At 38.1% G+C, this 27,497-nt stretch overlaps 1 protein-coding gene across 2 annotated transcripts in view; it reads left to right on the top strand.

The window, feature by feature from the left end:
• The window catches only part of ksr2 (kinase suppressor of ras 2), a 104,116-nt gene extending 79,378 nt beyond the window's left edge, over nucleotides 1-24,738 (top strand). For both annotated transcript variants that reach the window (XM_044330428.1, XM_044330418.1), the window contains exons 11-20: nucleotides 3,043-3,211; nucleotides 3,956-3,997; nucleotides 6,076-6,145; nucleotides 9,459-9,507; nucleotides 11,557-11,918; nucleotides 15,264-15,360; nucleotides 15,447-15,580; nucleotides 19,425-19,559; nucleotides 23,481-23,610; nucleotides 24,568-24,738. In XM_044330428.1, the coding sequence (XP_044186363.1) occupies nucleotides 3,043-3,211; nucleotides 3,956-3,997; nucleotides 6,076-6,145; nucleotides 9,459-9,507; nucleotides 11,557-11,918; nucleotides 15,264-15,360; nucleotides 15,447-15,580; nucleotides 19,425-19,559; nucleotides 23,481-23,610; nucleotides 24,568-24,714 (1,335 nt within the window). In that variant the 3' untranslated portion in view covers nucleotides 24,715-24,738. The remainder of the gene's footprint in view (nucleotides 1-3,042; nucleotides 3,212-3,955; nucleotides 3,998-6,075; nucleotides 6,146-9,458; nucleotides 9,508-11,556; nucleotides 11,919-15,263; nucleotides 15,361-15,446; nucleotides 15,581-19,424; nucleotides 19,560-23,480; nucleotides 23,611-24,567) is intronic.
• The last annotated feature ends 2,759 nt before the right edge of the window (nucleotides 24,739-27,497 follow it).

Below are 27,497 nucleotides of genomic sequence, written 5' to 3'. Positions count from 1 at the left end.
AAATGTACTCAGTTACATTCCACACTGCATGCAACAGCAAAAATAACAAATTATATCAACCATCTGCAAGTAGATTTGTGGCTTGTCACATAGCTTGATGATTATGGTCATTGAAAACCCCAAAATACAGTACAATACAACCTACCGCCCGTCAATGTTCACATAAGCCTTGTAATTACAAGCAGGGTATTTGGGAATTTTGGTAGAAAATTCATGACCATGAAACCGTACGAAAATATCTTCAGCAGTATTGTTGTTTACACAGATGGATTTGTTTTCATACATTGAATATTTTTCAGCCAGCACATCTAACAACTTCTGCTCAGTTCCAGAGGAAAAAGTTTATGACAAGATTCCCATGGTGGTAACATGATGATGGAAATCTTGTGAACAAAATGTACAATCAAAGAAAGAAAGCGTGTGTGTGTGAACATGTGAACATACCACAACTAAGACCTTTCCACATGCTCAGCTTTCTTGTTTGCCCTCTAAAAGTGCTTACAGATATTTCATATGGAAATATTGTGAGTTATGAGGACCCAATTTTTATTACATATAATGTAAACTCTTTGACTCAGCGAATACTCTCTCACTATTTTGCCATCATGTCTTATAGGACATCATGACAACAGCAGAAGACAATGTTTACATGTGTAAGCAGGGTATTTGGTAATCTTAAATATGTCCCACCTGGCCACCAATGCCAGAAGTACTAAAAAAAACATTATTATATTAATATGAATATTTTTCAAAATACACATTTTTACCATCAATCTTGCACTTTACTTAAACATAAAGACATTTGCATGTCATATGTTTCTCAGCTGATCATAATTGAAAGATTTCCCCCGTCTTACCCCGTGCACAAACATTCAGATGCACACATACCATCAAAAGCATCAAATACATTCATTACATGTACACATACAGTTTTGAAAGACCTGATCAGGGTGGCAGTAATAGCAGATTCCAGTCCTGTGTTGTGAATGTTGATGGTGGGCTTTAGTTCACATCTGGATCTTGAATTTTGACTTTAAATGTTGTGTTGAAAGGATGCATTGTAATCTCTTTTTTTTTTTTTTAGCTGGCCTTGTGTGTTTGTGTGTGTCTGCGGTTGAGCAGTGATCCTGTTAACTACTGCTTGTTGAGCTTTACATTCTAGTAACTGATTGAATTCAATGTTCTTTTGATCAAAGTATCATCCCTCCTCTTGAGCATGAGAAGGCAAGGTGGGTTTTATGTGGAAAATTGTGTTTTCACACTCAGTAACCCCAGCATCTGGCAAAGTGATAGTTGAACTGGTAATGATCAATGACATAATGACTCATTCATGTTATGCTCAGCCTGTGCTGTGGGGTAGTAAAACCATAGTTTATTGCACCTTTACACTGAAAGGTTCACTTTAATAATGGTAAAAAGGTGAATGAGGCTCAAATCATCCAAGATCCATTTTAAACAGAGACACTATTTAATGAAGGGAAGTTGGTAGTGTTATGGCCATCAGATTCTTACCATACCCATATCCTTTGGACTGTGTACATGGTTGAGGGACCACCAGGCACATAGCAGTGGAGGATTTCAATACCTCACAGTACTTCTGGAAGTATGATAATGAACATCCATCACACAACCCACTGGTACTGCTCAATGCACCCATAGTCCTCCCTAGCTGACCCCCAGGAATCCAGCAGTGCACCATAATAAGTAATTTCTTTCAGAATAAATGTATCTGAAACCAGGTGTTCAAAAGCTCTCATAAAAAAACCCAGAAATCATCTATGGCTTCATCAGTTACCTGAACACTCTGATGTGACCCAACCTCACAAATATGTGATTGTTCAAATGATACCAAAGAGATGAGAACATTCAGATATTACATGTTGATAAGCCCACTTGTCTCTCATATATCACTTCCTGTAGCTGATGATTTCCTGTTTAAGTCCAAACTCAATAGAGATGGTTGTACACTAGTTTTTGCATCTTTGCAAACCATTTCTAATGCATTCCCCAAATCTTTAGAGCCAGCAGCAATTTTTTTTTCTTCCGTTTATTTTCAGTCGGCCTGAAGATAAACTTGCAGAGACCTGAAACTGCTTGATAATGATAATCTAATCTCTAAGTGAAAAGTTTGTTGTCTGTATTTTTGTCCTTTGTGATTGTTGCATGATTCTGCAACGCGAGTGTATTTGTATAGCACCCTACAACAACAAGGCAATTCAGTTTATATAAGCTTTAGGACAAGATTAGAAGAAACACAATACATTTTTAAAGAATATACAAAAGAAGTGAAACACAAACCAATTCTGATTTATAAGACTGTTGTGAAACTATAATTTTTAGTCGTTATTTGAATTGAAATTGGATAGAGTCTAGACAGTCGTCACGATGTAGATCTGAAGACGATTTTGGTGATGAAGAGACCTCTTCCTCAACTGAAAGTCTGGATGGATGTGGCCAGGAACAGGGTCTCTGTGGGGCTCATTGGACTGGACCTGGAGTTCAGGTGCAGTCTGGGGCTCATTGTAATGAACACAGGAGTTATTGATGGCAAAAACAGCCCCAAAAGTGAACTACTTTACATTCTCACAGCAGCAAGATGATTGATTAACAGACATCGTGGTAAGATGAGATCAGTTTAAGTGAACAGCTGGAACACCCAGACACTTGGATGTTGGAGCGTACTTGAATGTACCACTGGTAAGAGTTTAGAGAACACTTCCTGTTCACAACTGTGGTACAACACAATAATAACATAACTTTCTCAAAAAAGTAAATGCAGCATGTTGCTCACTGTGATAGATTACCTCTGTCAGGGGAGTTACATGTCTCTGCAAGTTGATTTTCTTATTGTACTGAAATTAATGAAAACCAAGTGCTGCCTGGAAGGTAGGAAATCAATCTAGAAACTTGTGGTATGATTCAGAAAGAGGCCAACACTAAAGCAGAGTGCAAACTTTTATAATTAATGAAATAAAACTTGTAAAACCACCAGGTTTTAATTGAAAGCTTCTGTTAACCTTTCTCTTTTTTGTCTCTTCTCAGGATCACATCCCGGTCCCATACCAACCAGACTCCAGCAGTAATCCCTCATCCACCACCTCCTCCACCCCGTCTTCTCCGGCTCCTCCCCTGCCCAGCAGTGCCACGCCCCCCTCGCCACTACACCCCTCTCCACAGTCAGCGCGGCAACAGAAACAGTTCAATTTGACAGGTATAAGACTGTGGAAGACCTGAATACGAATTTAAATGTGTAACAGGGTTATCACAGAGAAAGAAATGAATCCTAAGACTTACTGCATATATCAATAGATAATCATCACATCTGGAGGTTTTTTTTCAGTAGCAGAAGTAATCCATTGAAAGTTGTCTGTATATCAATGTTTACTGCTCAATCAGGAATGGCTAACAGTGATTTTAGCATTACTCTTTATGGTGCAAACATGGCAAAATTTAAATACATAGAGACTAAAAAAGCCTAACTCACTGATTCTAAGGCAACATTATACTTGGTAACACTTTATTTGACAGGTCCTTTGATTTTATAGTCATTTCTTGGAAATTTTCTACGTAATTTGCAGGTATGTAATGGTTAACTTTTAGACATTTTCCAAAAAGGGTGGGGCACTTTGGTACAAATTATGAGAAAAATGGTTCAGTTGCAAATGTGTACACATTTATGAGAAGCTCAACTTATTCTGAAAACAATATATATATATAAGGTATGCCTGTATGTAGTGACTCTGCTTAAAGCCTGTAAATAAAGGGAGCATAAAAGCTTTGGGTTCAAAGAGTTGAAAATTAATTAGCAGTGAGAAATACCTTTTGTGTTAGCTTTACATTTGCTCAGTGAAGAAAAATTGTTTTCTATGAACTAATTTGGGTTTGAATACTAAACCAATAAATAAGATTGGCAGCTTCACACAGCCTCTGATTGTCTTTTTGTCTCTTTCTGCAGCCTCCAGCTATTTCAAATACAAACAACAGTTCATCTTTCCAGGTAAGTGCCTCATACTTGATCATTACCCCTACCTATAATGCACTGCAACCAGCCCAGGATGAGTGAGGAGAAGGAGAGCTCTTTTGATGTCAGTGATGATTTTCTTCTCCTCATCTTGGCCTTCTTTAAACTCTCAGCCACCAACACCCCTCATTGCTTCAGTCATTTGGGCCTCCTAATGATTCATTGATTCCCAGACCTTTTGCTTTTGCCCACAATGGAAAGCCCACAGTCTTTGTGTCTTTGGCAAGTCATTACAGCCAAGGCAACATGTAGTGGTGTGAGGAAAAAGGATGAGGTATAATTGAGATCTGGGGAGACAAGTTTTTGGAAATGCATAAATATACAGGATACAACGGTATCCAAGTTCTGATTATTGTTGCCAGCTACATTTCATCAGGTACCTTAATGAGCTGCAAAACAACATGGTCAAACATTACCGTTTACTGTTAGTCACATCTAATACTAATCTAAAACCATTATGCTGTAAATGGAACTAATGCTGCATGTGAATCATTTCAAATTTACTGTAAATGCTGCTAGAAAACAAAAAAACAACAACAAAAACAACGACATAAGCCTCCTACACGCAATTACAGCATGATTTAAAACATGTTCATTCATTGTCTTTACACAAGTGCTCATTTTTGGTGTCACAAGACGTGTATTGAGCTATCTGGACATTCATTTTTGGCAGAAAATAGGAATACCCTGCAAAGTTGTCAGTCTGTCACAGGGATCACAGACAGACAAACTGGCTCAGATTCACACCACTGGGCAATTTAGAGCCTCCAATCTTCCTGGCTTGCAGTTCTTTGGAGTAAATCCATGCAAACACCCATGCAGGCTCTGCATAGAAAACGGTTGGAAAACAAAACCAGGTCCTTCTTGCTGTGAGCGGTGCCAGCTACTAATGCACCATACCACAAAGGGAATGTTTTTTGTGGCTCCCACTTTGTGTCACAAATTGTCAGAGTGTGCCAACACAGGCGGCAAGCATGACAGTGAGTGAATGCTCTGATGTCTCTCAGAGGTAGACACAATGCAACAGCTGACCGTACACCATCTTAAATGATGAAGACATGTGTTTCCAAAGAATTAAACTTGTTCCTCCCTTTCTTTCAATGAAAAAACATTCTCTATTATTTATATGCATGCTTTTTTGAAATTTGTTTTGCTTTTTGAAATATGAAGGGGCAGAAAAGTGACATCACATTACTGTATATGAACATCTCTCCACACCACCTATTACTGTTCCTATTCCTATTCGTCAAACCCCATTCCCACCATGGTGACATTTTCTAAAGTGATTGATTTCCAGTGACAGTATGTCAAGAAAAATATACAAGCAATCGGTGTGCAGAAAACATGCACATCTTTCTGGTCCTGGTGCCAAGTCCAAAAAACTGTAGGTGATTTCTGCTCCTAAGGAGCACTGTCGCATGCTCCCTCTGTACCTGTATGTTGTACTTTTTCTAAATTAAATAAAGAATCGAATAGTATTTTTTAAAAGGGAACATTCAGTAGTGTTGTGAGTCCTTGGGAAGCACAAAAAAACAAACAACCATTGAATACTGTCAAGAGAATATTGTCATCTCTGTCATACAGTTGACATTTTCTTTTCTGCAGTTTTTTTCCAAGTTAAATGACACAATTTCAGCACACTGTCATCACTAGGTTTATTGAAAATGGAACATTTATATTTGTTATATCAGGCGTCAGATTCATCACATATTTGCTATAAGGTGAATTTGTTGAAGGTCCATGACTAAAATGTGGAATTTTCAGTAAACAACAACAATATTTAGGAGAAAACAAAGCTGCACAAGCAGACCAATCACAGTCCTTGCAGCTTGCACATAATATCTTCGTGGTTACATTTCTGAGGGCACGCACCTCAGCTACAGTCACCCCTTAACACACAACTGTAAATCCAGCTTAAGAAACATCTATCCTGCATATAGCTGGTTTCTTCCACTCTGTTACTAAAACATTGAAATCAATATGTGCTTTAAAAATTGAAAATTGAATACAACTGTCTAATTTGTTGGTTTGACATTTTGTGACTAATTCCCCAGATGTTGCCCCAGAGGCTCCTCCTAGCAGAGCACCACAGGTCATCCTGCATCCTGTCCTGTCTGAACCAGGGTGAGTAGAAGCTATTCCAGGAGTAATTTAGTAAAAACATACGAGTACCTTTAAAGAAATTAAGTAAGTAAGTACTTCTGATGTTCATCAGCTCCATCTTTCCTCTCAGTTATCTTCCTTTCATCTGCATGCTCCCTCGTCTCCTCCTCTCTGCGGCTGCCGGTCAGAGGCCAAGTCAAACTTATTGGAGCACAGATATTTGGGTGACAATTTCAATGTGAGGGCTGACATGATGAATACTCAGAGACTAATGTTAGCATGGCCTTTACTTCACGCTACACTTGGGATGCCAACTGGATTTCCACTGGCTCTTTGAGGAAGCCAGTGGTCACGGGAAAACAACCGGAAGAGGAGGAGGAGGGATGAGATGCCTTTCGACCCAGATGTTAATTAGATTAGGATCTCAATCTATCACAAGAAAGCGGGCAAGAGAGTCTCCATCTATAGACGGATGGTCAATTGTGATGAAATATGGGCCGTACCCATAGATTTTAATGGATTGATCAATAGCAAATAATGCCACAGCTAATTGTATTTTCAAAATATCAACAAGATCTTGAAAAGGTCCACAACGGAGGGAGGTAAACTGTTTTTTAAATGAAGGTATAGGGCATAGGGCTGTGCATTTTCTATTTGGATTTTTTGAAAAAAAAGCTGTAATTGATGTCTTCATGCCACAGCTCTGTAGCAGCTGTTAGCTTTAAGATAAAAGATGGAAAGCGATGCCTCGAAATAATAAGAATCAGAAGAAAATATAGGACTACAGATAATGGTATGCATACATCACAGCAAGCTCCGCATGTATTTGAATAGAATGGCATTGTCTGAGGTTTAGTGCTACATTCATTACCATAACCATTATGATGTAAACTAAAGATTATGAGGTTACTATTTGCTGTATGTTCAGATTGTATTCAGCCATTAAGCAGTAAAGCTTTACTGCCAGTGTGGCACAAGGTGTGACAAATGCATGAATAATGAACCCAGATGATCAGACCAAGATAGGCAGAAATCTGGCCTCTAAGTACACACTGGGGCTGAGTCAGGTGATCTCCTGAGGAGGAAATTCAGTAAAGACAAGATAGGGATTTATGTCATTTTCAAAGGAATATAATAAGGATTTGTCTATATGAACATATCAGAAAGTTTTGATGTCGACCAAGAAGAGAACATTTTCATATTTATTGGGGGGCCCAGACAAAAGACTTTTGGTGGAGACCAAGATTTTACCCACAGGCATCTATTTCCCAAGTCCTTTTAGCTGCATATGTCTGTGTTGACTGAAAATTAGGAGTGAGATGGATACGTCACTCACTATGGATAGAAATAGTGAGCGATGTATCACAAATAGAAATCAGATAACATGAATAAGATGTCAGGCTAAATGAATGAAGTGAAAATAAATGGTAATTCAGTTTGATTATCAATGCTATAGATATGATGTTGTATGCTTACAAAATAAAGTTTTATCTTATTTGAACTTATCCTTATCTTTCCTTATCTATCTATCTACACATTTGCTTTTCAGAGTGAGCGATGAAAGAAACTGAGCTAATACAGTGTCAGGTTGAGGCTAGCATAAAAGACGCTATCTTAAAATGTTTATTCTTCAGGCTAAAGTCCAATCTTATTGGTATGAATTACATGCAATGCAGATGTGTTTCTTAGTTAAATATAGCTGCTTCCAGGAAGGATCAAAATGCCCAGAACAGTTTGATTAAAGAGGCTCCCCTCTGAGTTAAAAAGAAAAGTAAAATCATCCCTTGGGCTCACTTGTCCTGTGCAAGTTTCTTCAGATCACTGAATCTCTTGATGTTTAGGGATCTTTTACAGGTGTACTTCAGACTGGAAAGTTAGGTACTTTAATAAATCCTCTGAGGAATATCTGAGAATTTTCTCATCTGCTAAATCTTGCCTGTGTTGTGACTGGATTGGTGGACTTCTCAACAAACATTTTATAGTTCAAGGAAAGTGATACCATGGATGGGCATCACTCATTATGAAATCACTTTTTAGTGTTAGAGGACTTGTTAGCTGCTGCTACTACTTTTATATTTTTCAGGGTTTGTTTGAGTAACAGGATGAGGCAGAGTCAGGCAAACATTCAACTTTCTCAGTGAATGTGGTTACACTGTATGGATTGTATTTACATCTGACTGAGATCTGATCACAATGTGTTCTGCGTTCATTTGTACCTTGTATTAACATGCGTTTTTTTTCTTATCCAGATAGGATATCCAGATTGTTAATATCATGCAATCTGCAAAAAGAGGTGAAAACATATAAGAAGGACAAATTTCAACATTTCACTATTTCGCCTTCTCTCATAGTCTCACTCTTTTTCCGCTTTTTGACGAAAGTGAATACATCAGTGCGGTTATGAAACCCATATTCTTCTGATTTAATTAATGCTATTGTACCTCCTTTCCCACATCTTTGTATGCTCTTGCAGTGGCAGCTGGTAGATTTCTCTTAATGGCCTCATCCCAGGGTTAATGAGGGCCAGTCTCAGACCCCAACACCCGGCAGGATTCCCTCATTAGAGCAGAGATCGAACCGGTGGTAGGGACCCTTGGCGCCACAGGAATCACATATTATTTTATAAGCTGCCTCATCTGTGGTCTTTGCCCAGAGTCTAGAATTGCTTTGCAAACCACTGTTAATATACCACGGAGAGCTTGTGAGAGGTTACTGGCTGATGCTACACAGCCAGTTATAGTTGGACGGAGGAGGATGGGTTGAAGAGGAGAAGTGGGTTCATTTGTTTCGTGCCACTGGCACCCACGGTGTAGGTGACAGTGTACATGCCGGGGTCAGAAATTAATAGGGGCTGAGGGCGAAAATGCACTTGGAAGTTCATAAAATGACTGTGAAATTAAAAATTACGGTAAGAAAATGTCGCCAGTAATTAGAAGGGCCCTTTCTTACATTTCATCATGTTCACATTTTACTCATTTATCTGTCAAATAGTCTTGATAAGGATGTGCTTTTGCTGCCTGCGGACCGCTGCAGGTGATCTGTTGGAGCCTGTGGTCTGGGGATTATTTCCAGTGTGACCTCTGCGAGAAAAATTTAGTGATTTTTCAGAAACAACTGAGTGTACATCCTGATTGAGTAATATGTATACTGCTAAAGAAGGAGGGGAAAAAAAAGGTATCAACAAATGATAAAACAAATATTTAAAATAAACATTTAAAAAACAAATGAATGAAGGGAAAAAATAATGCATCAGTTATATGAGTGACAGAAGACCTACTTTACTTAGTGTTTTCTCGCTGACTTTCTATGTACATTGATTTATTTTTGCTTTCAGGAATGAGGGAAACCCTTTGCTTCAAATCGAAGTTGAACCTACATCAGATGTGAGTCAATCTTCTTGTTTCCCTTCCTCTAAATGTGACCTCTGTGTTGCAAGAGATGCAACTTTTGTCAGTAATATCACTGTGAGATTACTCTTGAAAGCCAATGCAGACAAACTACAACTCTCACCTTCACTTGTCGCAGTCATTTTCGTTGTTCTCTCATTTACTATAATTTGGCTCAGCTCTCTGAGGAGCCTCCAGGTAAGTTATGCGTCAAAAGCAGCAAGAAGGGAAAGACGTAGCTTCACTGATCATCATCGCTGTTCCTGTAACAATGATATATTTTGAGAAAATGTGATGCAGATTGCCTTGAATAATATTCCAGCAGGCATCTTTAAATAGGTCATTTTCACTCCTGCGGTACATTATATTTAAAATCAAATTAGAATAAATCAGCCCAGTTTCCCCTCTGGCTGTTTTCCTTTTTCATAACTCTTTATTTTTTTATTGGTAATGACCTAAACAGCAGTCAATATTTCAAATGCACACAGCCTGAGAAAAATTATACACTATTTTATATACTGTATGTATGTGTAAGTTGGGTTTAGTGATTACATATTTATTAATAACTTCAAATGCTTTACCTCAATACCTAATAACTCAAATTTACCTTGGGATGAGTATGAAGACATTTTTTCTTTATATTTACTGCTATGCAACCTTGGGGTCAGAAATGACGATAAAAATGATATGACAAAAAAAAAGGCATTACAGTTAACAGATAAATAACTCCTGTAATTGCATTAACCTCTGAAACTCCCTGTTAGTGTCATTTAGAGGAGGTTTATGCAGATTGTAGTCCTCCAGCTGCTGAATGGCATTTGTCAGAAGCATTTGACATCTTGGTAGAATATTTTACCACCTCTTTGTGCAGTATATAGACGTCTTTAATCACCGCAGTTGCAAATGTGCAAATCTGTGAAAAACAGGCCTAAAGCTAGGGGTGTAAATGAATACATTTTTTTTGCATTAACATACCAGACCTGTCTGCCTGACACAGTTTCCCACAAACGTAACAAAGCCTCCTCTAAGCATCATAAGTCAGCTGCACACTTTGCTACAATCAGCAAATTCACTCTTTATAGTGGTGTCAGGAGCTCAAATGTCCATAAATCTGTTTAGAATTCATATAAAAAGGTGTTTTCTTATGCCTTCTCTCATAAACAACAAATTCAGGCATTTTCTTCTTTAATCCAGGTGGTTGTTGTCTGCACAGTGTGAACAGGGGCTACTAGTAGCAAAAACAGTTTTTTCCTGATGCAGATGTGCCAAAATACAAAAACAAGCAACTAAAAACACAGAGGTATATTTGAGTTCAATACTCAATACCTGCTTCGTCGCTTTTCACCAGATAAGTTGTGCAATGTGGAATAAAGCTTGACTGATGTGGTGTTATCTTTTCCCCGTGATGCTATATTGAAGTCTGGCACCTTTCGTGACTTGACAGAAGTCAAGAAACTGAGGAGCTGAAGGGACCATCTCAAAAATGAATTCAAACGGGACAAGGGAGCTTGTCAGATTTTTGTCAGTACAATTTTTTTTTTTCAATAGACATGTCAGACCGACTTTACATCATCTGGGCCTCCTCCAGTCACATACACAACCTCAGGTTTTTAAAGAAAACCATGCAGTATGGCCCAATGCGTATCCCACTAACTTCCTGTTCGATTTTATTGATTTCCATCTGGGCCACTGACACTTAAACAGCTTCTAATTAGACTCAGTTTAGACTTTTTTCATTTTTTGAAGGTGTGGTTCAAATACAAATCCTGCGTTGTTATTTAATTGATGCAGGCACATGGTTAATATGTTTGTTTACTTTACTGGCAGCTAAACTTATCTATATACATATGAATATAAATGACATTATCAAAACAATTTAATAAAGAAAATGAAGCAGACTACACAATTCAAGCAACTTCCTGTGTAAATCTGAATACAGGTACTTTTGTGACATGAACAGATGCAGATATAGATACTAGCTTTGTGTTATACCCCTAATAGCCACCGAAGAACAGTTACATCAGTTCAGTTTTTGCCTTATTGCAGAACGAGGACGGCAATGACGAGGACTCCGGTGACGAGTTTGAGGAGATGAACCTGTCACTTCTCTCGGCTCGCAACTTCCCGCGCAAGGCCAGCCAGACCAGCATCTTCCTGCAGGAGTGGGACATCCCGTTTGAGCAGTTGGAAATCGGGGAGATGATCGGTAAAGGACGCTTCGGCAAGGTTTTCCACGGACGCTGGCACGGCGAGGTGGCCATCCGCTTGATCGACATCGAGCGTGACAACGAGGACCAGCTCAAGGCCTTCAAGCGTGAGGTGATGGCCTACCGCAACACTCGCCATGAGAATGTGGTGTTATTTATGGGGGCCTGCATGAGTCCACCACATCTGGCCATCATCACAAGGTAAGGCTAAAGATGTAACAGGCCATATTTTACAGAAAGCTGGGGAAAACCAAACTCGCAGGTGTTGTAGATTGAACTTGTTGTGTTGTCACAAGATTAAATGTACCTTGTGGAGTTTTTAACCACTAGTAGTGCTTTAAAGCCATGTCTTACGCTTGGGTCCCATTTTTGTTTGTAAATGTGTACAAGGATGCACATGCGCATACTATTCACATCCTGCTATTGGTTTGATGCTATTCCTGTGATTAATAATTGGTGGACAAAAAACTGTTTGAACTTTTTTACAGTGTAAGTGTGGATATAATGCAAATTAATAAAGGTATACATAAGTATAGTATAGTAAATACAGTTGCAAGGTATTTGTAGTTAATAGTGTATCTAAATAAATATAAGTGTGCAGAAACAACATTGTAATCTTGAAAATATATACAGTATAAAAAACCCCATGTAAACTCCCAGTATTCTTTCATGGGAATACTGGTCTGCACTGCACTATATGTACTGTGACTAATATTTGTTCCTCATTTGTTCCTCCTGAAAGTTCACATTTACAGCTCTGGAGTCTGTGATGTTTTCTGCTTCTGCACCCTGAGTGGTCGCTCAGTGGTTAGGCAGCTGTTTGACATCTGAATGGCCTCCAAAGCCGGCGGTCCTTCTCCCATGGGACTCATTTTAGATCAGCCACAGTTCTGCCCCCCTCTGGGACAATTGGTTTTTAAGTGGCTGACAATGAAGCGTGCAGAGGTTATGATTAGAACAGGCTGCCGCTGTGGTTGAATGGATGAACCACCCACACCTCGCAGCTCTGTTGTATTTGTCTTGACTACAGTCCAACAGGAGATAATATGAAGTGAGAGAACTTGAATGTTTGTTCACTGGCTACGTTTCCCAGAGACTCGACTGTAGTCTTGTACAGAGCTATCACCCATAACGAAGAACTGTAATAATTCCATGTATTAGTGTTAACATTTTTTTTGCAGAAAGTATTTTTCTCAGTTGTATCAAGGAACACAAGGCTTGGTAAAGACCATAACAATTAATTGGCACAGCTAATAATGTTCAAAAAGAAATTGTCATCTACACAGGCTGTGAACAAGGAAGAAAGAAGTCTCACAAAAAAACTTTTGTTTCTTCTTTTGTTTTTCTTTCATTCTCTTTTAAGAAAGAAAAATAAAAAAGAGAGGAAAGAGAGGAATTTAAAATTCTTCAGGAAAGCTAATTGTAATAACTTGACTCCATTCTCATCACATTCAGTGTGGTGCCAAACATTTTTAAAATAGCTGATTGACTGATTGATTGAGATGCGTGATTGCAGTTTATGCCAGTTAAAATTGTTGTTGGGAACTGACAGATGAGCTGGCTGCTTCTCAGAAATCCTCACTGCTGATTGCTGAAAATAATAGCAAATGTCAGTGCAACAGGTGGCTTTGTTCTCCACAAATATTCTGCCTCTCACATTACGCAGTTCTTAAAAAAACAAGCAAGTAAAACATGAAATTTTGATCATACGCTGAGAGGCCTTTACCACACAGTGCAACATGACAAACATGTAAAATATAATTGAAGTTCATTGGTTTATTAAGGATGAGGGTTTTCAGGCTGCATTAGTGGAAACATAAATATCGATTGTTTCTTTTTTCTTCGATTGTTCTTTTTGTCACGAGTGACTGTGCATCGATTTTGTCAAGCATACAGAACACAGGGTCATCTGTGATGCTGGGTTATTTATCTATGGATATGGCATAATTACTCCTACTCCGGAGGTGACTTTCAGAGTGTCGAGGTGGCTTCATTACCTTTACATCAGCTGCGTTCCATAAAAAGCTGCCCCTTTTTCCTGAGTATGGCATATACACATCCTGATTGACTGAGGTATAGCGGTAATTGTTGTCATGAAACCTGTTGAAAGGAGCCCGAGGGAGAGAGCTATTAAAAATGCAGCTGTCAAGTTGCTGTTGAGAATGAATATGCATGAACTTTTGGCTTCAGGTCCTTTGTTGGTCACCTGTGTGGCACAGTCGGGGTTGAGGGCTTCAGGTGTGAGGCAGGGGGTGGTTGTAGAGCTGCCTATTAATACGCCGTTGTGATGGCACCCCTCCAGAAATGTGACACCACCTCCACGAACTGCAGTGTAACAGCTTCACCCAGACACTGTGTGGGCACATGTTTCAGCTCAGAATGATGACATTTGATGCTCTAACAACATTTCAAACTGCAGTAACTGCAGTGAACTGAAGAGTCATCCAATGTTTCGGTTAAAAGTAGCAGAAACAATTCAAACATAAAAAGATGTGAGTCGTTACATGAAATAAGTGGAACAAGGTGTGTGAACTGAGAAGATAAAGGACATCTTTGTATCTGAAAATAGTAGTATTTGAAAAGCTAAATCACTGAATGCTGCCATGTGGGGGCTCAAAAATTTGGTTATATTTGGTTCTCAAGGGCAGGGGAAGAAACCACCTGAAGTTCACCTGAACAAGTTAGTCTTAGACTGGTTCCAGCTGAACTGTGAATCGTGTGCAGTTGTCCTGTGTTTAAACTCTGTTGTGCAGACTATTAACATGTAAGCAGTATGTAAAAGTGTAGAATATAGTAGAAATTTCTGACCACTTAGCAAAAAAACTACAAAAGTGTCACCAACATGGAGCCAAAATGTCTGCAAAGCTGCCATCACTGGAAGTCATGCCTTAAATTATACCTAGTTTATTTCGTTAACATGGTTAAAATGGCTATTTTAAGCTACATTTTCATTTATCATGTGTATTTTATCCACAGTGCTTCCCATTCTGCTGACATGGAGTGAATTCAATATTACTAAGAAAACAGAAGAGATAAAATATCTCACAGATTTGTGAAACATTCAAGCCCAACTTGATGCCACATGATCCTAGGAGGGTAGTGGAGGAAGTGTGCTAATTTTTTAACTAATGCCTGTTGTGGTTTTGTGTTCCAAACATCACTATTATTTTCTTTGTATTTGTGGTAAACACCTGCACGTTGATGAGCAAAGCATTTCAGAAATGGACCAGTTTGGAACAAGAGTGCAAAGGCAGACCAGTGAGATTAATTAGAGGTTTGCCAAACTTTGGTTCAAATTAAATTAACAAGCTGTGAAAATGGTCAATATAGTTTCCATGAGAGATGATGATAAAGTAAGAAAAGATGAAATATGATCATCACAGTTATTTTGTCAGCTGGCTTTGGTCATAAAGAGACATGGAACCTAACTTCTGCTTTGGCTGTCTTTTAATGTTGATCAAACAATCTAGATGTAATCAAATAATTGTTAAGCCATGATAATTCTTTCATCTTCTAATCCCTCATTTGTCTTTATCCGTCTCTCAGCTTGTGTAAAGGCAGGACACTTTATTCTGTGGTGCGGGATGCTAAGGTTGTGCTGGATGTTAACAAGACCCGACAGATCGCACAAGAGATGGTCAAGGTAAAACAACTCAGCGCTGATTCCCTAGAACACCTCTGTGGTACACATCATTTTACAGCAAAAGTCACACCTTTCTCTGTCCTCAGGGGATGGGCTACCTCCACGCTAAGGGGATCTTACACAAAGACATGAAGTCCAAGAATGTTTTTTATGACAACGGCAAAGTCGTCATCACTGATTTTGGACTCTTCACCATATCTGGGGTTCTGCAGGCTGGCAGGTAATTATGTTCAATACACATCAGAGACAGGATCACTTTTTTTTAGCATGTGGGATTTGCCTTTGAGACAGATGGACATTATTATAACAATATTGACACACATGATGCAGGAACAACAAAACATTAAGTGGATGTAGGTTAGATAAATACTCCACATATTTATAAGAAGACATTATATTCTTTCACAGCTTTATTTTTACATGTTTTAACAACACTAAGTCACTATTACAATAGTTCTTCACTGTTTATAGCATCAGATTTCACAGAATATCTGCTGTGTTACTTTATGCTGTAAGCTTTTACAAATCTACCTGTGATCCACTAGTTTAACCACACAGATTTAATCTTGTGTCAGCTTTTCTGTTCAGATGCATTTTTGCTATACTCATGGGTTGTTACTGGCTCCTATTCTCCCTGTTGCTCTTCAAAACAAACAGAGCAACAGCAGGGGCAACTTAGTAACATCCTCCTTTTGACAGAAAACAACATGGATTAGGAGTAATGAGAGAAAGATAAAATGTATCACAAACACAAGTCTTGCAATGTAACTCAAAGTCCCTGCTTTTGTATGCAATATTTAGCCTGTACTATTAGTGTAACATACATGATTTACTTTTTTAAAATGAATTTTTATTAACTAATATAAATGAAAAATGAAAATTATACAGATAACCAGTCAGACATTTCCAAAGAGCCAGTGAACGAATTAGCAGGCAAACAACAGCAGTAACACAAAAAAAATCATAAAACAACACCAACAGAAACAATCAAACAAAACAAAACAACAAAAGAAAAAAATAAATAGATATAATAAGTATCTAATTAATTTAGGAAAAGAAAATAAATAGGGGGTTTGTCTCTGCAGGTCATAAACTTACTACCTTACTGTAGCAAGTGGATAGATGTGCATTAGTCTAACTACATGTTTTATTAACATGTATGACTTTAATTTGGTATCTATTACATCTGTAGTCTTCAAGACATAGTTGCTAAGAAGGGTGACCATATTGAGTTATACTTTTCTAGAGAACCTGTATTCATGTAAATTACTTTTTCAATTTTAGCTGTTTTCAACAGTGCATCAGTCCAGTCTTGAATGTGTGGAGGACTGCTGTCTCTCCATTTACAAAAAATCAACTTTTTGGCAACAGCAAAAGCTACAGACAGCCACTTATTATGTTGTTTATCAGGCGATCTTGACAGAACCCCTATTATACAAAGTACGGGATCAGGCTTAAATTTCCTGGAAAACTTAAATCCAAAACCTTTGAACAGTAACACATTCCCATAACATATGTAGATATGACCCTTTATTAGACGAGCATTTCTGGCCTTAACCTCACCCTCCACAACCTATTGGGAGTCCAGTGATACCTGTGTGATGTTTTGAGTTGAGTTAGTTTCAGTGAGACATTCTTAGACTCATAGACTGAGCTCTCCAAACCTCATTCCATTCATCATTTGTTATATCACATCATAGATCCATGACCCAAACCCTTTTTAAGAGCTGTAAAATCAGATGATATTTTGTTTATAACTTCTTTGTAGATATTTTTGTTTTTAATTAAGAGATATCTCTTGCTAGTAAACATTTGTCCCAGTGGGAGGCTTTGGGTTTTTCTTATTCCTAAAAGCAATAACTGCACTTCTCACTTGGAGATAACTCCACCAAGGTATTTGTTTTGGAGAGATTTCTGAGTTAATATCTGCATATGATTTAAACCCTTTATCATTTTAAAGATCAGCTACTTTATCAATCTTACCCCCATATAAATGGTGCCATCTGACGGGTTTTCCTCCTGTTGTTATAGATGGGTTATCCCAAATTGGTATCTGCAGGGATTGTGTCACAGATTCTTTTGTATAGCTGTGTAGCTTCTTCTAAATATAGTACATAAAGCTTAGTTGTGGGTGGGGAAGATCTTTACTGCGATGTTTGATAAAAAGGCAATGTTTTAACTGATTGGGTGTGACAGACTGCTGTTCAGCACTCACCCAAGATGGAAGATGGTTTAGGTTGACTAGATCTGTCTGTCTTCAAAAATGCATGCATAGTGAATAGTGTATATTTGGTTAAACCCTCTTCTGTCTTTTGGTGTTTGCAGAGTTGTAAACCTAAAACACGCTTTTCTCCCATTCCATATAAAATTAGTTGTAAGTTTGTTAACTTGATTGTATAAATTATCAAACATGGGAATTGGCAACATACTTAACACATGAAATAATTTTGGGATGGCCATTATTTTTATGGCAGATATTTTGCCCCAAAGAGAGAGGTTAAGACCTTTCCATCTTTCAAAAATATTTTTCAATTTCTCCAGAATTGGGGTAGTATTTACTTTTGTTATTTTATCCAAATCAGGAGGAAATATAATGCTAAGATAAGTGTATCCATTTTGTGAGAACTTGATATTAAGGTTTCTCAAACCCAGTTTCTCTGAATGCTCAAAAAGAAGGGCCTCTGATTTTGAGCAGTTTACTTTATACCCCTAAAAAGAAGAGGAACACTTTATAATACTTAAGAGTCTCTTGATTGATGGTTGTGGCTGAGTAAGAAACAGGATAATATCGTCTGCATACAAGGAAATCTTCAGAACCTCATTAGCTATAGTGACACTATGTATGTTACTTAAATGGATGTTAAATGGATGTTTGTTAAAACTGTCTTCAGTGTTAAAGAGAAATTAAAAAAGACTAAACCAGGTCAAGGACTGGCAGAGAAATTGAGTAGTGGTTGAATAAAGCTGACACTTCAGACAGTTCAAAGAGTAATGTTCAGCAATGTGAATCACTGCTAACAATCCAAACATTACGGACTTGCTCTCTCTCCTCTAACAAATAGAGTATTTTTTCAGCATGTCTTATCCTGGCTGAGCAAACCAGTAGTCACATATTGCCCACTCAAGAGTGGCCTCATGAGGCCCAGACTTCCATCCATTTTGGCCCGATGATGAAAAGACACAGGGTTCATCAAAGCTATTATAATTCATCCTAAAGGGGGACATGAATATGGCTACTAAATGTCATGGTGATCCATATGATAGTTGTCAAGACATTTCAGTTAAAAAAAAAAAGTCAATCCAGCTGGTAGCCCTAGAGATAAAGTTACACTTCCCAGAGTCCGTGGGGTTTATCCTCTTAGGACTGAATGTCTGTACAAAATCTTTTTGGCAATCCATCCAATAGCTGTTGAGATATTTCACTGGATAAGTGTAAACTTTTACCTCTTGGTGGCATGAGATGAAATGTCAGGGGATCACCACAGTCAATAGGATTCATCCTTTTTTCACCATGAGTGTCTGTACAAAATGTTATGGAAGTCCATTGAGTAGTTGTCAAGACACATCACTAACAAAAAAAAAATATCAACCTCATGGTGGCACTTGAGGAAAAGTCAGGGTTCCGATAATTTCAGTTTGGACTAGTACAGCTAGCATGGCTAAAGAAATATATGGAAGTAGTGAAAGACTAGTGAGAGCAGCACAGTGAGGCGTCTGAATACTTCTACATCTGCAGGCAGTCCTTCAGCAGCAGCAGGATTATATTAACAGTGATATTTCCCAATATATTATAAACAGATGCCTTGCATTTTTTAAACTGAAATTCATTGTATAAACCAAGAAGATGTAACAGAATTTGGCTGTAACTGTAAATAAATAAATAAATTCCTCAAACTTTACATGGCCAATAATAGAGAAGCAGCATCACTGACTTATGTTGTTATGGTAGTCTGCAATGACAGTTTAATGTAATTCAGTGTGATGTCTTTAATGGTTTGGCAGCATGATACAGCAGATTGATAAGCTCTGACAAGTCTCCATCTCCCTGTTTTCTCACTCTGCAGCCGGAGAGAAGACAAACTGAGGATCCCCAACGGCTGGCTGTGTCACCTGGCACCAGAAATTATTCAGCAGCTCTCTCCGGACACAGAGGAGGACAAGCTTCCCTTCTCCAAACAGTCAGATGTCTTTGCTTTTGGGTGAGTGTCCTCTCACCTCATGCCCTCCTGTTTGTTTGTCCAGAAAATAACCCAAGCCTGATGTTGGTTGAGCAGCACACTGTTGACAGAGATAGTTAACAAACCCCAAGTGTGCATGTGAATTCAATAAATTCATATTTATTTTGACAGAGAAGTGTCCAAAAACTCCAAATCACATGACAAAATGTGGTTTAAGAGGCAACCATTAATAGGTTTTCAGATCCAATTACAGATATAGATTATTACTGCGTACTGTGCAAAGAAGATAATATAATGATCTCTGCAGTTTGAAATGCCAATTTTGCTTCTATCACTGTCAGATATTAGATGTCCAACCTATAATCAGTTAATGTGAGTTAATGAGAGATGGATTTATATGTTGGAAACGTGTTTAAAAAGTATGATTTTGCCATAGACTCCACTTGAGTCCATATACTTGATCATGAGGAACAATGAAGCTGGGTTAAGGAAAGGAGTCTTGATTATGGTAATACTGGTAGAGGTAATGGTGCACAATTTAGCATAGGCATGTCACAATCTGCTCCTCACTCCCTCTCTGCAGCCATGCTCTCTCATATGCCCAGCCCTTTGCCTTGGTCTCTGCCTCTGTTTCCAGCCCCTGCTCACTTCTCCCAGGTCATGTACATTCCTCCAACTCCCCAGACCTGCCATCCTCAAGCTGTTCACCAAATGCCCTCACACTTTCCCTCCATTCCCCATCTACACACCTGTTCCCACTTCTCATCAGTCCTACAGTTACCTAGTCTACTTCACCCACTCCTCACTCGCAATTCATTCCTTCATCAGTCACTCACTACATATACCAGCCCAGATCCTTTATTCCCTTGTCAGATTGTTGTACAATAGTTCACTGTGGACTTAATGCAACTGCAGTTTGGACTGTTTGCCACCCATGTTTTTGAGCTTTTGAATCTTCTCTTTTGACAATAAACTCACTCAACTGTCCCTGCCTGGCTCCATTGTCTGCACTGGGGTGCACCTGCCTGCAGTCCAGCTGGAAGACCATGAGATACTGGAGAAACTGATTGGAGCAGATAATGAGTACAGTGATTAGCTATTGGTTTCCTCATGTGGGTGAAAGAGAAGGTTTGGAAGCCCAGTTGATTGAATGACGCAAACCATTCTTGAATGTTAGACTGATTGGATAATTGCAGGAAGCTAGAAAATCTGTGAATGGTGAGAAGCCAAAGGAGTCAGTTAATTGATTAGTTGTTAACCAGGTGAAAGTCTTGGCTGCACTGGGGGTGATGGATTTTATTTTTTGGGGGCAACAGCTTTTTGTTTGGAACAATGAAAAGAATTCAACCTTCACCAACAGAGGATCTAAGGAAGTGGCCGTGGTCACTCCCCCCTGACTGGCAAATGCAAATCTGCCATTGGTGCATTCACATGAAAAAAAAAACAACCCAATAAAATACTTGAAATCTGTTTTGCAGTCAACTACACTAACTGTGTGGTCAGACTGCTAAATGCTAATGAGAAGAAAATGGATGACCAATTTGATAAGAGTATTTGTAACCCTCTGCCAAAACTTTGATTTGGAGTTGCCATTTTGCATTTGGTACATTACATATATGGGCAAAACGACACCTTAGACTCCCTCTGATCTCAATGACTTCATCTTGCTTGCCTTTCATCTGCACTGAAGTCCTTTTGACTTTGAGTTTGCTGACACATTCTGCTCTAAACTAGGACCAGGTGTGTTGGCTCTTGTATACCCTGAGGGTTTGTTTAGTGTACTGAAGTAAGGTACATGTACAGTAAACTGTTAGGAAACCCAATTCTTGGCCGTATTTGAGCACCTCCAGGCCACTGAATATCTGGAATGTCCTATGGATCATTATTAATCCTGGTGGCCTTTTCAAGATATTACTTTGTTTTCCTCATGGTATTATAGCTCTCCCCTTTCAGAGCAGTGATAGCAGGTTCTCAGTGGTGGGAAGGGCTTTGCTTACAAAATGATTTTTGTAATAGGAAGTCTAAGCGTTGACATCATAGCAAAGACACAAAAAACAAACGGATACATGTACACTTTTGAGAAAAACACCCATGACTCACAACACAATGCTAATGTGCAAGAAGGCCACATTCATCTGGTAAAATGTACAACAAAAAGAAATCTGTAAACTTAATGACTTACTAACTTGTAATTTATGTAAAAGGATCTCACTGTTTGGACGCTTTTGCCAAGAAATATGTCCAAGAGATCTCGTAAAAGCAGTTATATGTTGAAAATATAGTGATCATATGCCATTAAAATACAGATTATAATCTTCTAAACTTAAATTTTTGTCGAAATTTAGTCCCGCTTGTACAGATGGCTCTTTACTCTGTTGTAAGCTATGCTGTTATTATCAGCTGCTCTACAAAGAAACTGAGACTTTGGAAAAATGAGAAGTCATAAACCTCTGCTCCATGAAATTAATTTAACTTTCATAAATCTCCATTAAATCTTCATGTTTCAATCATGTATTTCTGATTTTTTTTTTATTAGTTTAAATTATACTTTTATTCTGATTAAAATGAAAAAAATCATGGAATTTGATTATTTAAATCATAAGCTAGCAAGTCATGCTGGGTTTAATGAGTAACCCCCACAGAGTACTGTAACATCCGCACTGTGGAGGTCTGACAGAAGCACTACATTCATGTTATTTTTTCACAAAGCCTGCGTCCTAATTAATTTCAGACAAGGGTGTTTAGTTACTGAATAATGTCAGTGTAAATGTGTGCAGTTCCACTGCAGTAATGGCGGCAGCACTTTAGAGCAAAACACATATATCTGCCGCTGGATTCGTTTATAGTTCTCAGATAAAAAGGAACAGTGGTCGTTATGAGTCAGATCAATAACATGCAGCCAAAGGGGGTATAGACACATTGTGAGTACTTATTATTATTATTGTTGTTGTTGCGATAGTCATAAAGATTATATGTAATTACCTGTGATTGGATAGGCTTGGCACTACAGAATCTTTCTCTTTCTTGCATCAAGGCAGTTGAAGTATCCTTTTGCAAAACTGCAAAAAATGTAACTGTCACTGGCTTTCCTTAAATCTCCTTTGTCAAATATATGTGATATTTGACTCTTTTTGAACCGGATCGTCTTGCCAGCTCCCTCAGTTATTACATACAGATTGCTTTTCTGGGTGTCACTCAGCTCTCCAAACCAAAGTGTCATCCCTCTCCTCCTCTTAGGTCCAATTTTAAATTTTCCCTAAGTTGATTAAAAATACTCACGGCTCCTGCTCTTCCTCCACTGCCATTACTGAATCATTTGTGGGGGTGGACCCTGCTCTGTTGACTCCTAACACAATTGCATTTTCAGATGGTCCCCCATATGGAGGTTTCATCACTATATTATTCTAAAGGGGTGAGTGAAGCATTGGCGCACAATGTCCAGCTGCTCTGCTAGCCCTTGTGTTACCTAGAGGTGACCCCCCATGGCTGTTTTACATATTCATCAACAATCAGTCGTCATTTTTTCCCCCCTACTCTTGGCAAAGAGCTATTTTTATGCTACTCAAACTTGACTTTCAAGAGCAGCATAAAAACAACCCCATTTTACAAGGGGGTAGAGGTGGGGGTATGCTAATTTTGCACAAACAGTAATTAAAATGCATTGTTTCTTTAGCTCTTGGATGAAATTGCTCTTCTAAACTTACAGGTTCAAGACAAAATTCATCCACAAAATACACATTTTGCACAGATAACAACTAAGCAGAAGCATTATCTATAGCCGTATGTTAATCTTAATGCTGATTAAATCCACTGAGTTTGATGGTTAATGGTTGTTGAAATCTTCCCTGGTAGTGTGAACCCACAGTAGCTGTAGATAGTAGTGTTATTCTCTTGACCAGACAGTCCAAAGCACTGACCTGCTCTGCTCCTCTGTCTTCACAGCACCATCTGGTACGAGTTACACGCACGTGAGTGGCCTTACAAGAGTCAGCCAGCAGAGGTGATTATATGGCAGATTGGCAGTGGTATGAAGCCCAACCTCGCCCAAACTGGCATGGGGAAGGAGATATCAGTAAGGGTCTTTTCTTCATATTATTTTTTTTTTTGGTCATAATTCACAATTTTCCCCCAACTTGTGTAAAAAATTGCTGCATATTTTTTGTATTTTTCATCATTTAAGCAGTCATTGAAGTCCAGACTCATATTGCTTGAGCAATTTCTATAAAGATTGATAAATTGGTTCTGCTTAACAAGGACGACGAGCAATCTGGGGCTGGATTCACACAAGTGTTCTTAAAATGGATCTTAAAAAGTTACCCAGGAAGAAATTCTTAGAACTTCTTAGAAGAAAGTTCATTTCAGTAAGTAAAAAACCAAGAAACAATTTGAAATGTTTTAGCCACCATGATGTAAGTTTGAATGAATACTTATAAATACTTAATCATAATTAATTACAATAAGATTTTTGAGATGCGCCATCTCATTTTTGAGGGGGTCATCAGAAAAAAATAAAATAACAACAACCCTCCCTCATTTACACCACTGAGGTGCCCTTGAGCAAGGCCCTTAAAGGACATAGCTGGCGATTTTCTATATTTTTCTTACTGTCAACAAATCTCATGCATAGAAATTTCATGAGACATAGATGAGAACAAAAATAGTAATGAAAGATGAAGGTAAACTTAATTTAAAACGTGATAAGAAGACATTTTGGATAACAAGCAAAGAAGTCTTCAAGAGGTAATAGATCTTAGTGAATTGGGTAACTTATTCCTGTCTGATGAAGCTTTAAAAACTTTAAAATAGAAAGGGTGTTGAGTGTGTCCAAGTGAGTATGATAATCTAAATGGAACTGAAAGCTGTTTTAAATATGAGGGATATTAAAAGTAAGTGCATTTAAGAACAAAGTGCAACCAATGCAAAATGTCTCATAGAATTACATGGTAACCAATTGATTGTATCATACATGAAACAGTGATGCATGACACTGGTCTTTCCTAAAACTTTTCTGTGTCGCTGTCTTTTCCAGGACATTCTACTCCTCTGCTGGGCTCACAAGCAGGAAGAGCGGCCCAGCTTCTCCAAGCTGGTAGATTTACTGGAAAAGTTGCCAAAACGGAACCGCCGCCTTTCCCACCCAGGGCACTTCTGGAAGTCAGCTGAGTATGTCAAATGAGTTAGGGACACAAAACAGCAAACAATCAGCAACTATATATATATATATATATATATATATGTATATATATATGTGTATATATATATATATACATATATATAAAAGCCGCCATAATGCTACATAAATAACCCACCTCCTTAAAGAATGCACTGAATCCAAAAGCCAGCCCAGTGATGAAAACTGCCCGTGCTGTGTGTATTTTCATGGAATGTTGGCATGTGTGTGTACAGATAAGTTGACTGTCCAGCTTCTCAAAGCAGTTGGGACTCATATTTTCTTTGGTTTGATTTGAACCATACTGGATATCTTTACTTTATCTTTTTTTTTTTTTTTTTTGTCTTTTACTATTGACCTGTTCCCTTCATAATCTTTGATTTATTTCCTGGATGTATTTTGCTTGTAACCTTCGATTGATCATGTCATCCTGGATTTAAAAAAACACATGTTTGAGAACAAATGTAGATTTTTTTTTCCCCATGTCTTGTTTTATTTTGAATGAATGTAACTGTTGTACATCACACACTGTATATTTTCATGACATTGTCTTGCCATTCCTTATGTCTGTCAACTGTGTAGACCATTGTGTCAATGTTACCTCATGGTCTCTCATGTGTGGATGTCTGTACCAGTACATGTTTGTCTCAAAAGCTTTATTTAACTGAATAATGTTTTCTTATTTACACCGTACCATTTGAATGTGAAGAAGCCAGCGTCCCTGTTTTTGTGGGGATTTGTTGGCACGGTTCTTTGATGGGAGACTGTTCTCTGATCAGTTTGTGCTTTGATTATTACCTGTGAACATAAGTGAGACGTTTGAACAATGACAGCCTTTGCAGAAAAAAAAAGCTGCGGGTCAGACCAGGACTCCCTCACTTGACGCTGTTTTGTGAAATCGCTGACACTTGAAATGTATCTCGTCTACTGTTGCAGAACTAATTACCCTTCAGAAATGCTGTCACTGAGCCCCCCTCCCATCCCCCATACCCACAGATAAATGTATATTATTTTACTTTAAATAGCTATAGATACAGAATATATCTAGATAAAGATAAAATCTAAAGCTTGCTACTGTATAGTGAGTGCAGTACTTTTAAGTTATTCTAGTCAATCAATACACTAACTTTTTAGACTCTTTTCGGTGACAGTACCGAAAATAACATGACATTATTTTCCTGAGTAGTGTACAAGAAGTTCTTAAAATGGATGGAAACCTAAATGGATCATAGAGCTGTTTGCCAGGGGTTTGAGGGCCAGACTGATTTCAGTCTGTACAGTTGATGTCTGGATAAAGAAGTCTGAAGATTCCCAGCTCTGTAATAATATGACTGTTAGACGCATAAAGGGAGCACATGATCCTGAAAATACCAACACATCTTCTGAAAGTCAAAGCACACTTTGAATTTATGTTTTTGGGCTCAATAAAATGTGTTTGGAGTCGCTTAAAAGCAGTGTTGTAGTCACTGTGACCAGCATCTTTCAAAGTTTTATTTAGTGCACTTTGGAGAACCAGTTTATATAATAAACAACACATTACGAGTAAATCTTGATGGCTTTTAAATATAGTGAATTTTTTGTGAGTAGATTTACTTGTTAAAACCACTGATAGCTACCTAAAAAAATGTTCCAACCATTGATAAGTTACTTAAATAAGTTAAAAGTCAGCTGTGTAAAGTTGTGTTCACACTGAATCAAGAGTGAATTGTAGAAACGGCATAACTGCATGCAGAGTCCATTGTAAAGATAGAAGAGGATGCACTCAAGGTGGAGTTAATTAAAGAGAGACTATGCAATTTTTGCTGAACACTAAGTCACCACTAAGTGACAGCAATGGAATAATGTTAAATATTGCTTCTACCATTTCTACTGTTTAGCATGTAGCTAAAATGCTAAGCTAACAGTAGCCCAAGTGGAGAAGTCACAAAGTCAGAAAAATGTCAGTTACACATTTACCTTAAGTTTGCTAACATTTGCTAACCGTAAGCTATGGTCATACCAGACCAAGTAAGGCTGTTGCAGCAAACCCCCTGAATGTATTGAACTGAGAAATGGTTTATTTAATTGTTAATAAATTCACTTTTTCATTTGTAAGAGAAAGACTGTGTCATTTCTCCTCTCAAAAGTTGTATAGTCTCACTTTAAGGCAAACAATTGCCCACTCAAATTGAAAAAATGCTTATTTTTACAAAAATTGGCGCAGGAAATGGAGAGAACCTGAAGGAAAATAACTTCATGAGCTTTAGTACGCACACATACAGAGGTAGTGTGTTGTTAGAAATATCTGTATATGTACAACTCAAAGGACAAATATGCTTTGTGTTAAATGCACATTAAGAACGAATTCTGTAGAACCTGTCAAGCGGGGGCGACACAATGTAATGGCTACTCAAAAATCCTCCTGCTGAAGGCCTTGAACTGAAACATGTTGGAGAAATAAAGAAGATTCTTCCAGTTGGTCAGTTTAGTGTTGCCATATTGTTTTTTCCCGTTTGTTCCTTTGTTATTTGAACACCTAGTTGGCTGGTGAAGTAGTGACAACACACTTACACACACCTCCATGGGCACTTAAAGATAACAGAAAATGCTGATATTCCATATGACCATTGTGATAATTGGCATGATTTTCCTTGTGTTGATTTCTTTGAAATGAAATCTGGTTTTTCATCTTGTTTTAGTTCTGATATTTAAACAGAAGAGGCTTCGGCCCTGTCCTGGTTTTTGACTACAACACTGCTGAAAAAGTGACAGTGGAGCACATTTAAAAATAATCCTAAAAATCTTGTTTT

This window comes from Thunnus albacares, chromosome 2 (assembly GCF_914725855.1).
Source record: "Thunnus albacares chromosome 2, fThuAlb1.1, whole genome shotgun sequence".
In the NCBI taxonomy this organism is placed as follows: Eukaryota; Metazoa; Chordata; class Actinopteri; order Scombriformes; family Scombridae; genus Thunnus; species Thunnus albacares.
The sequence above is the reverse complement of the archived record's forward strand: the minus strand, read 5'-3'. Positions and strand labels throughout refer to the sequence as shown.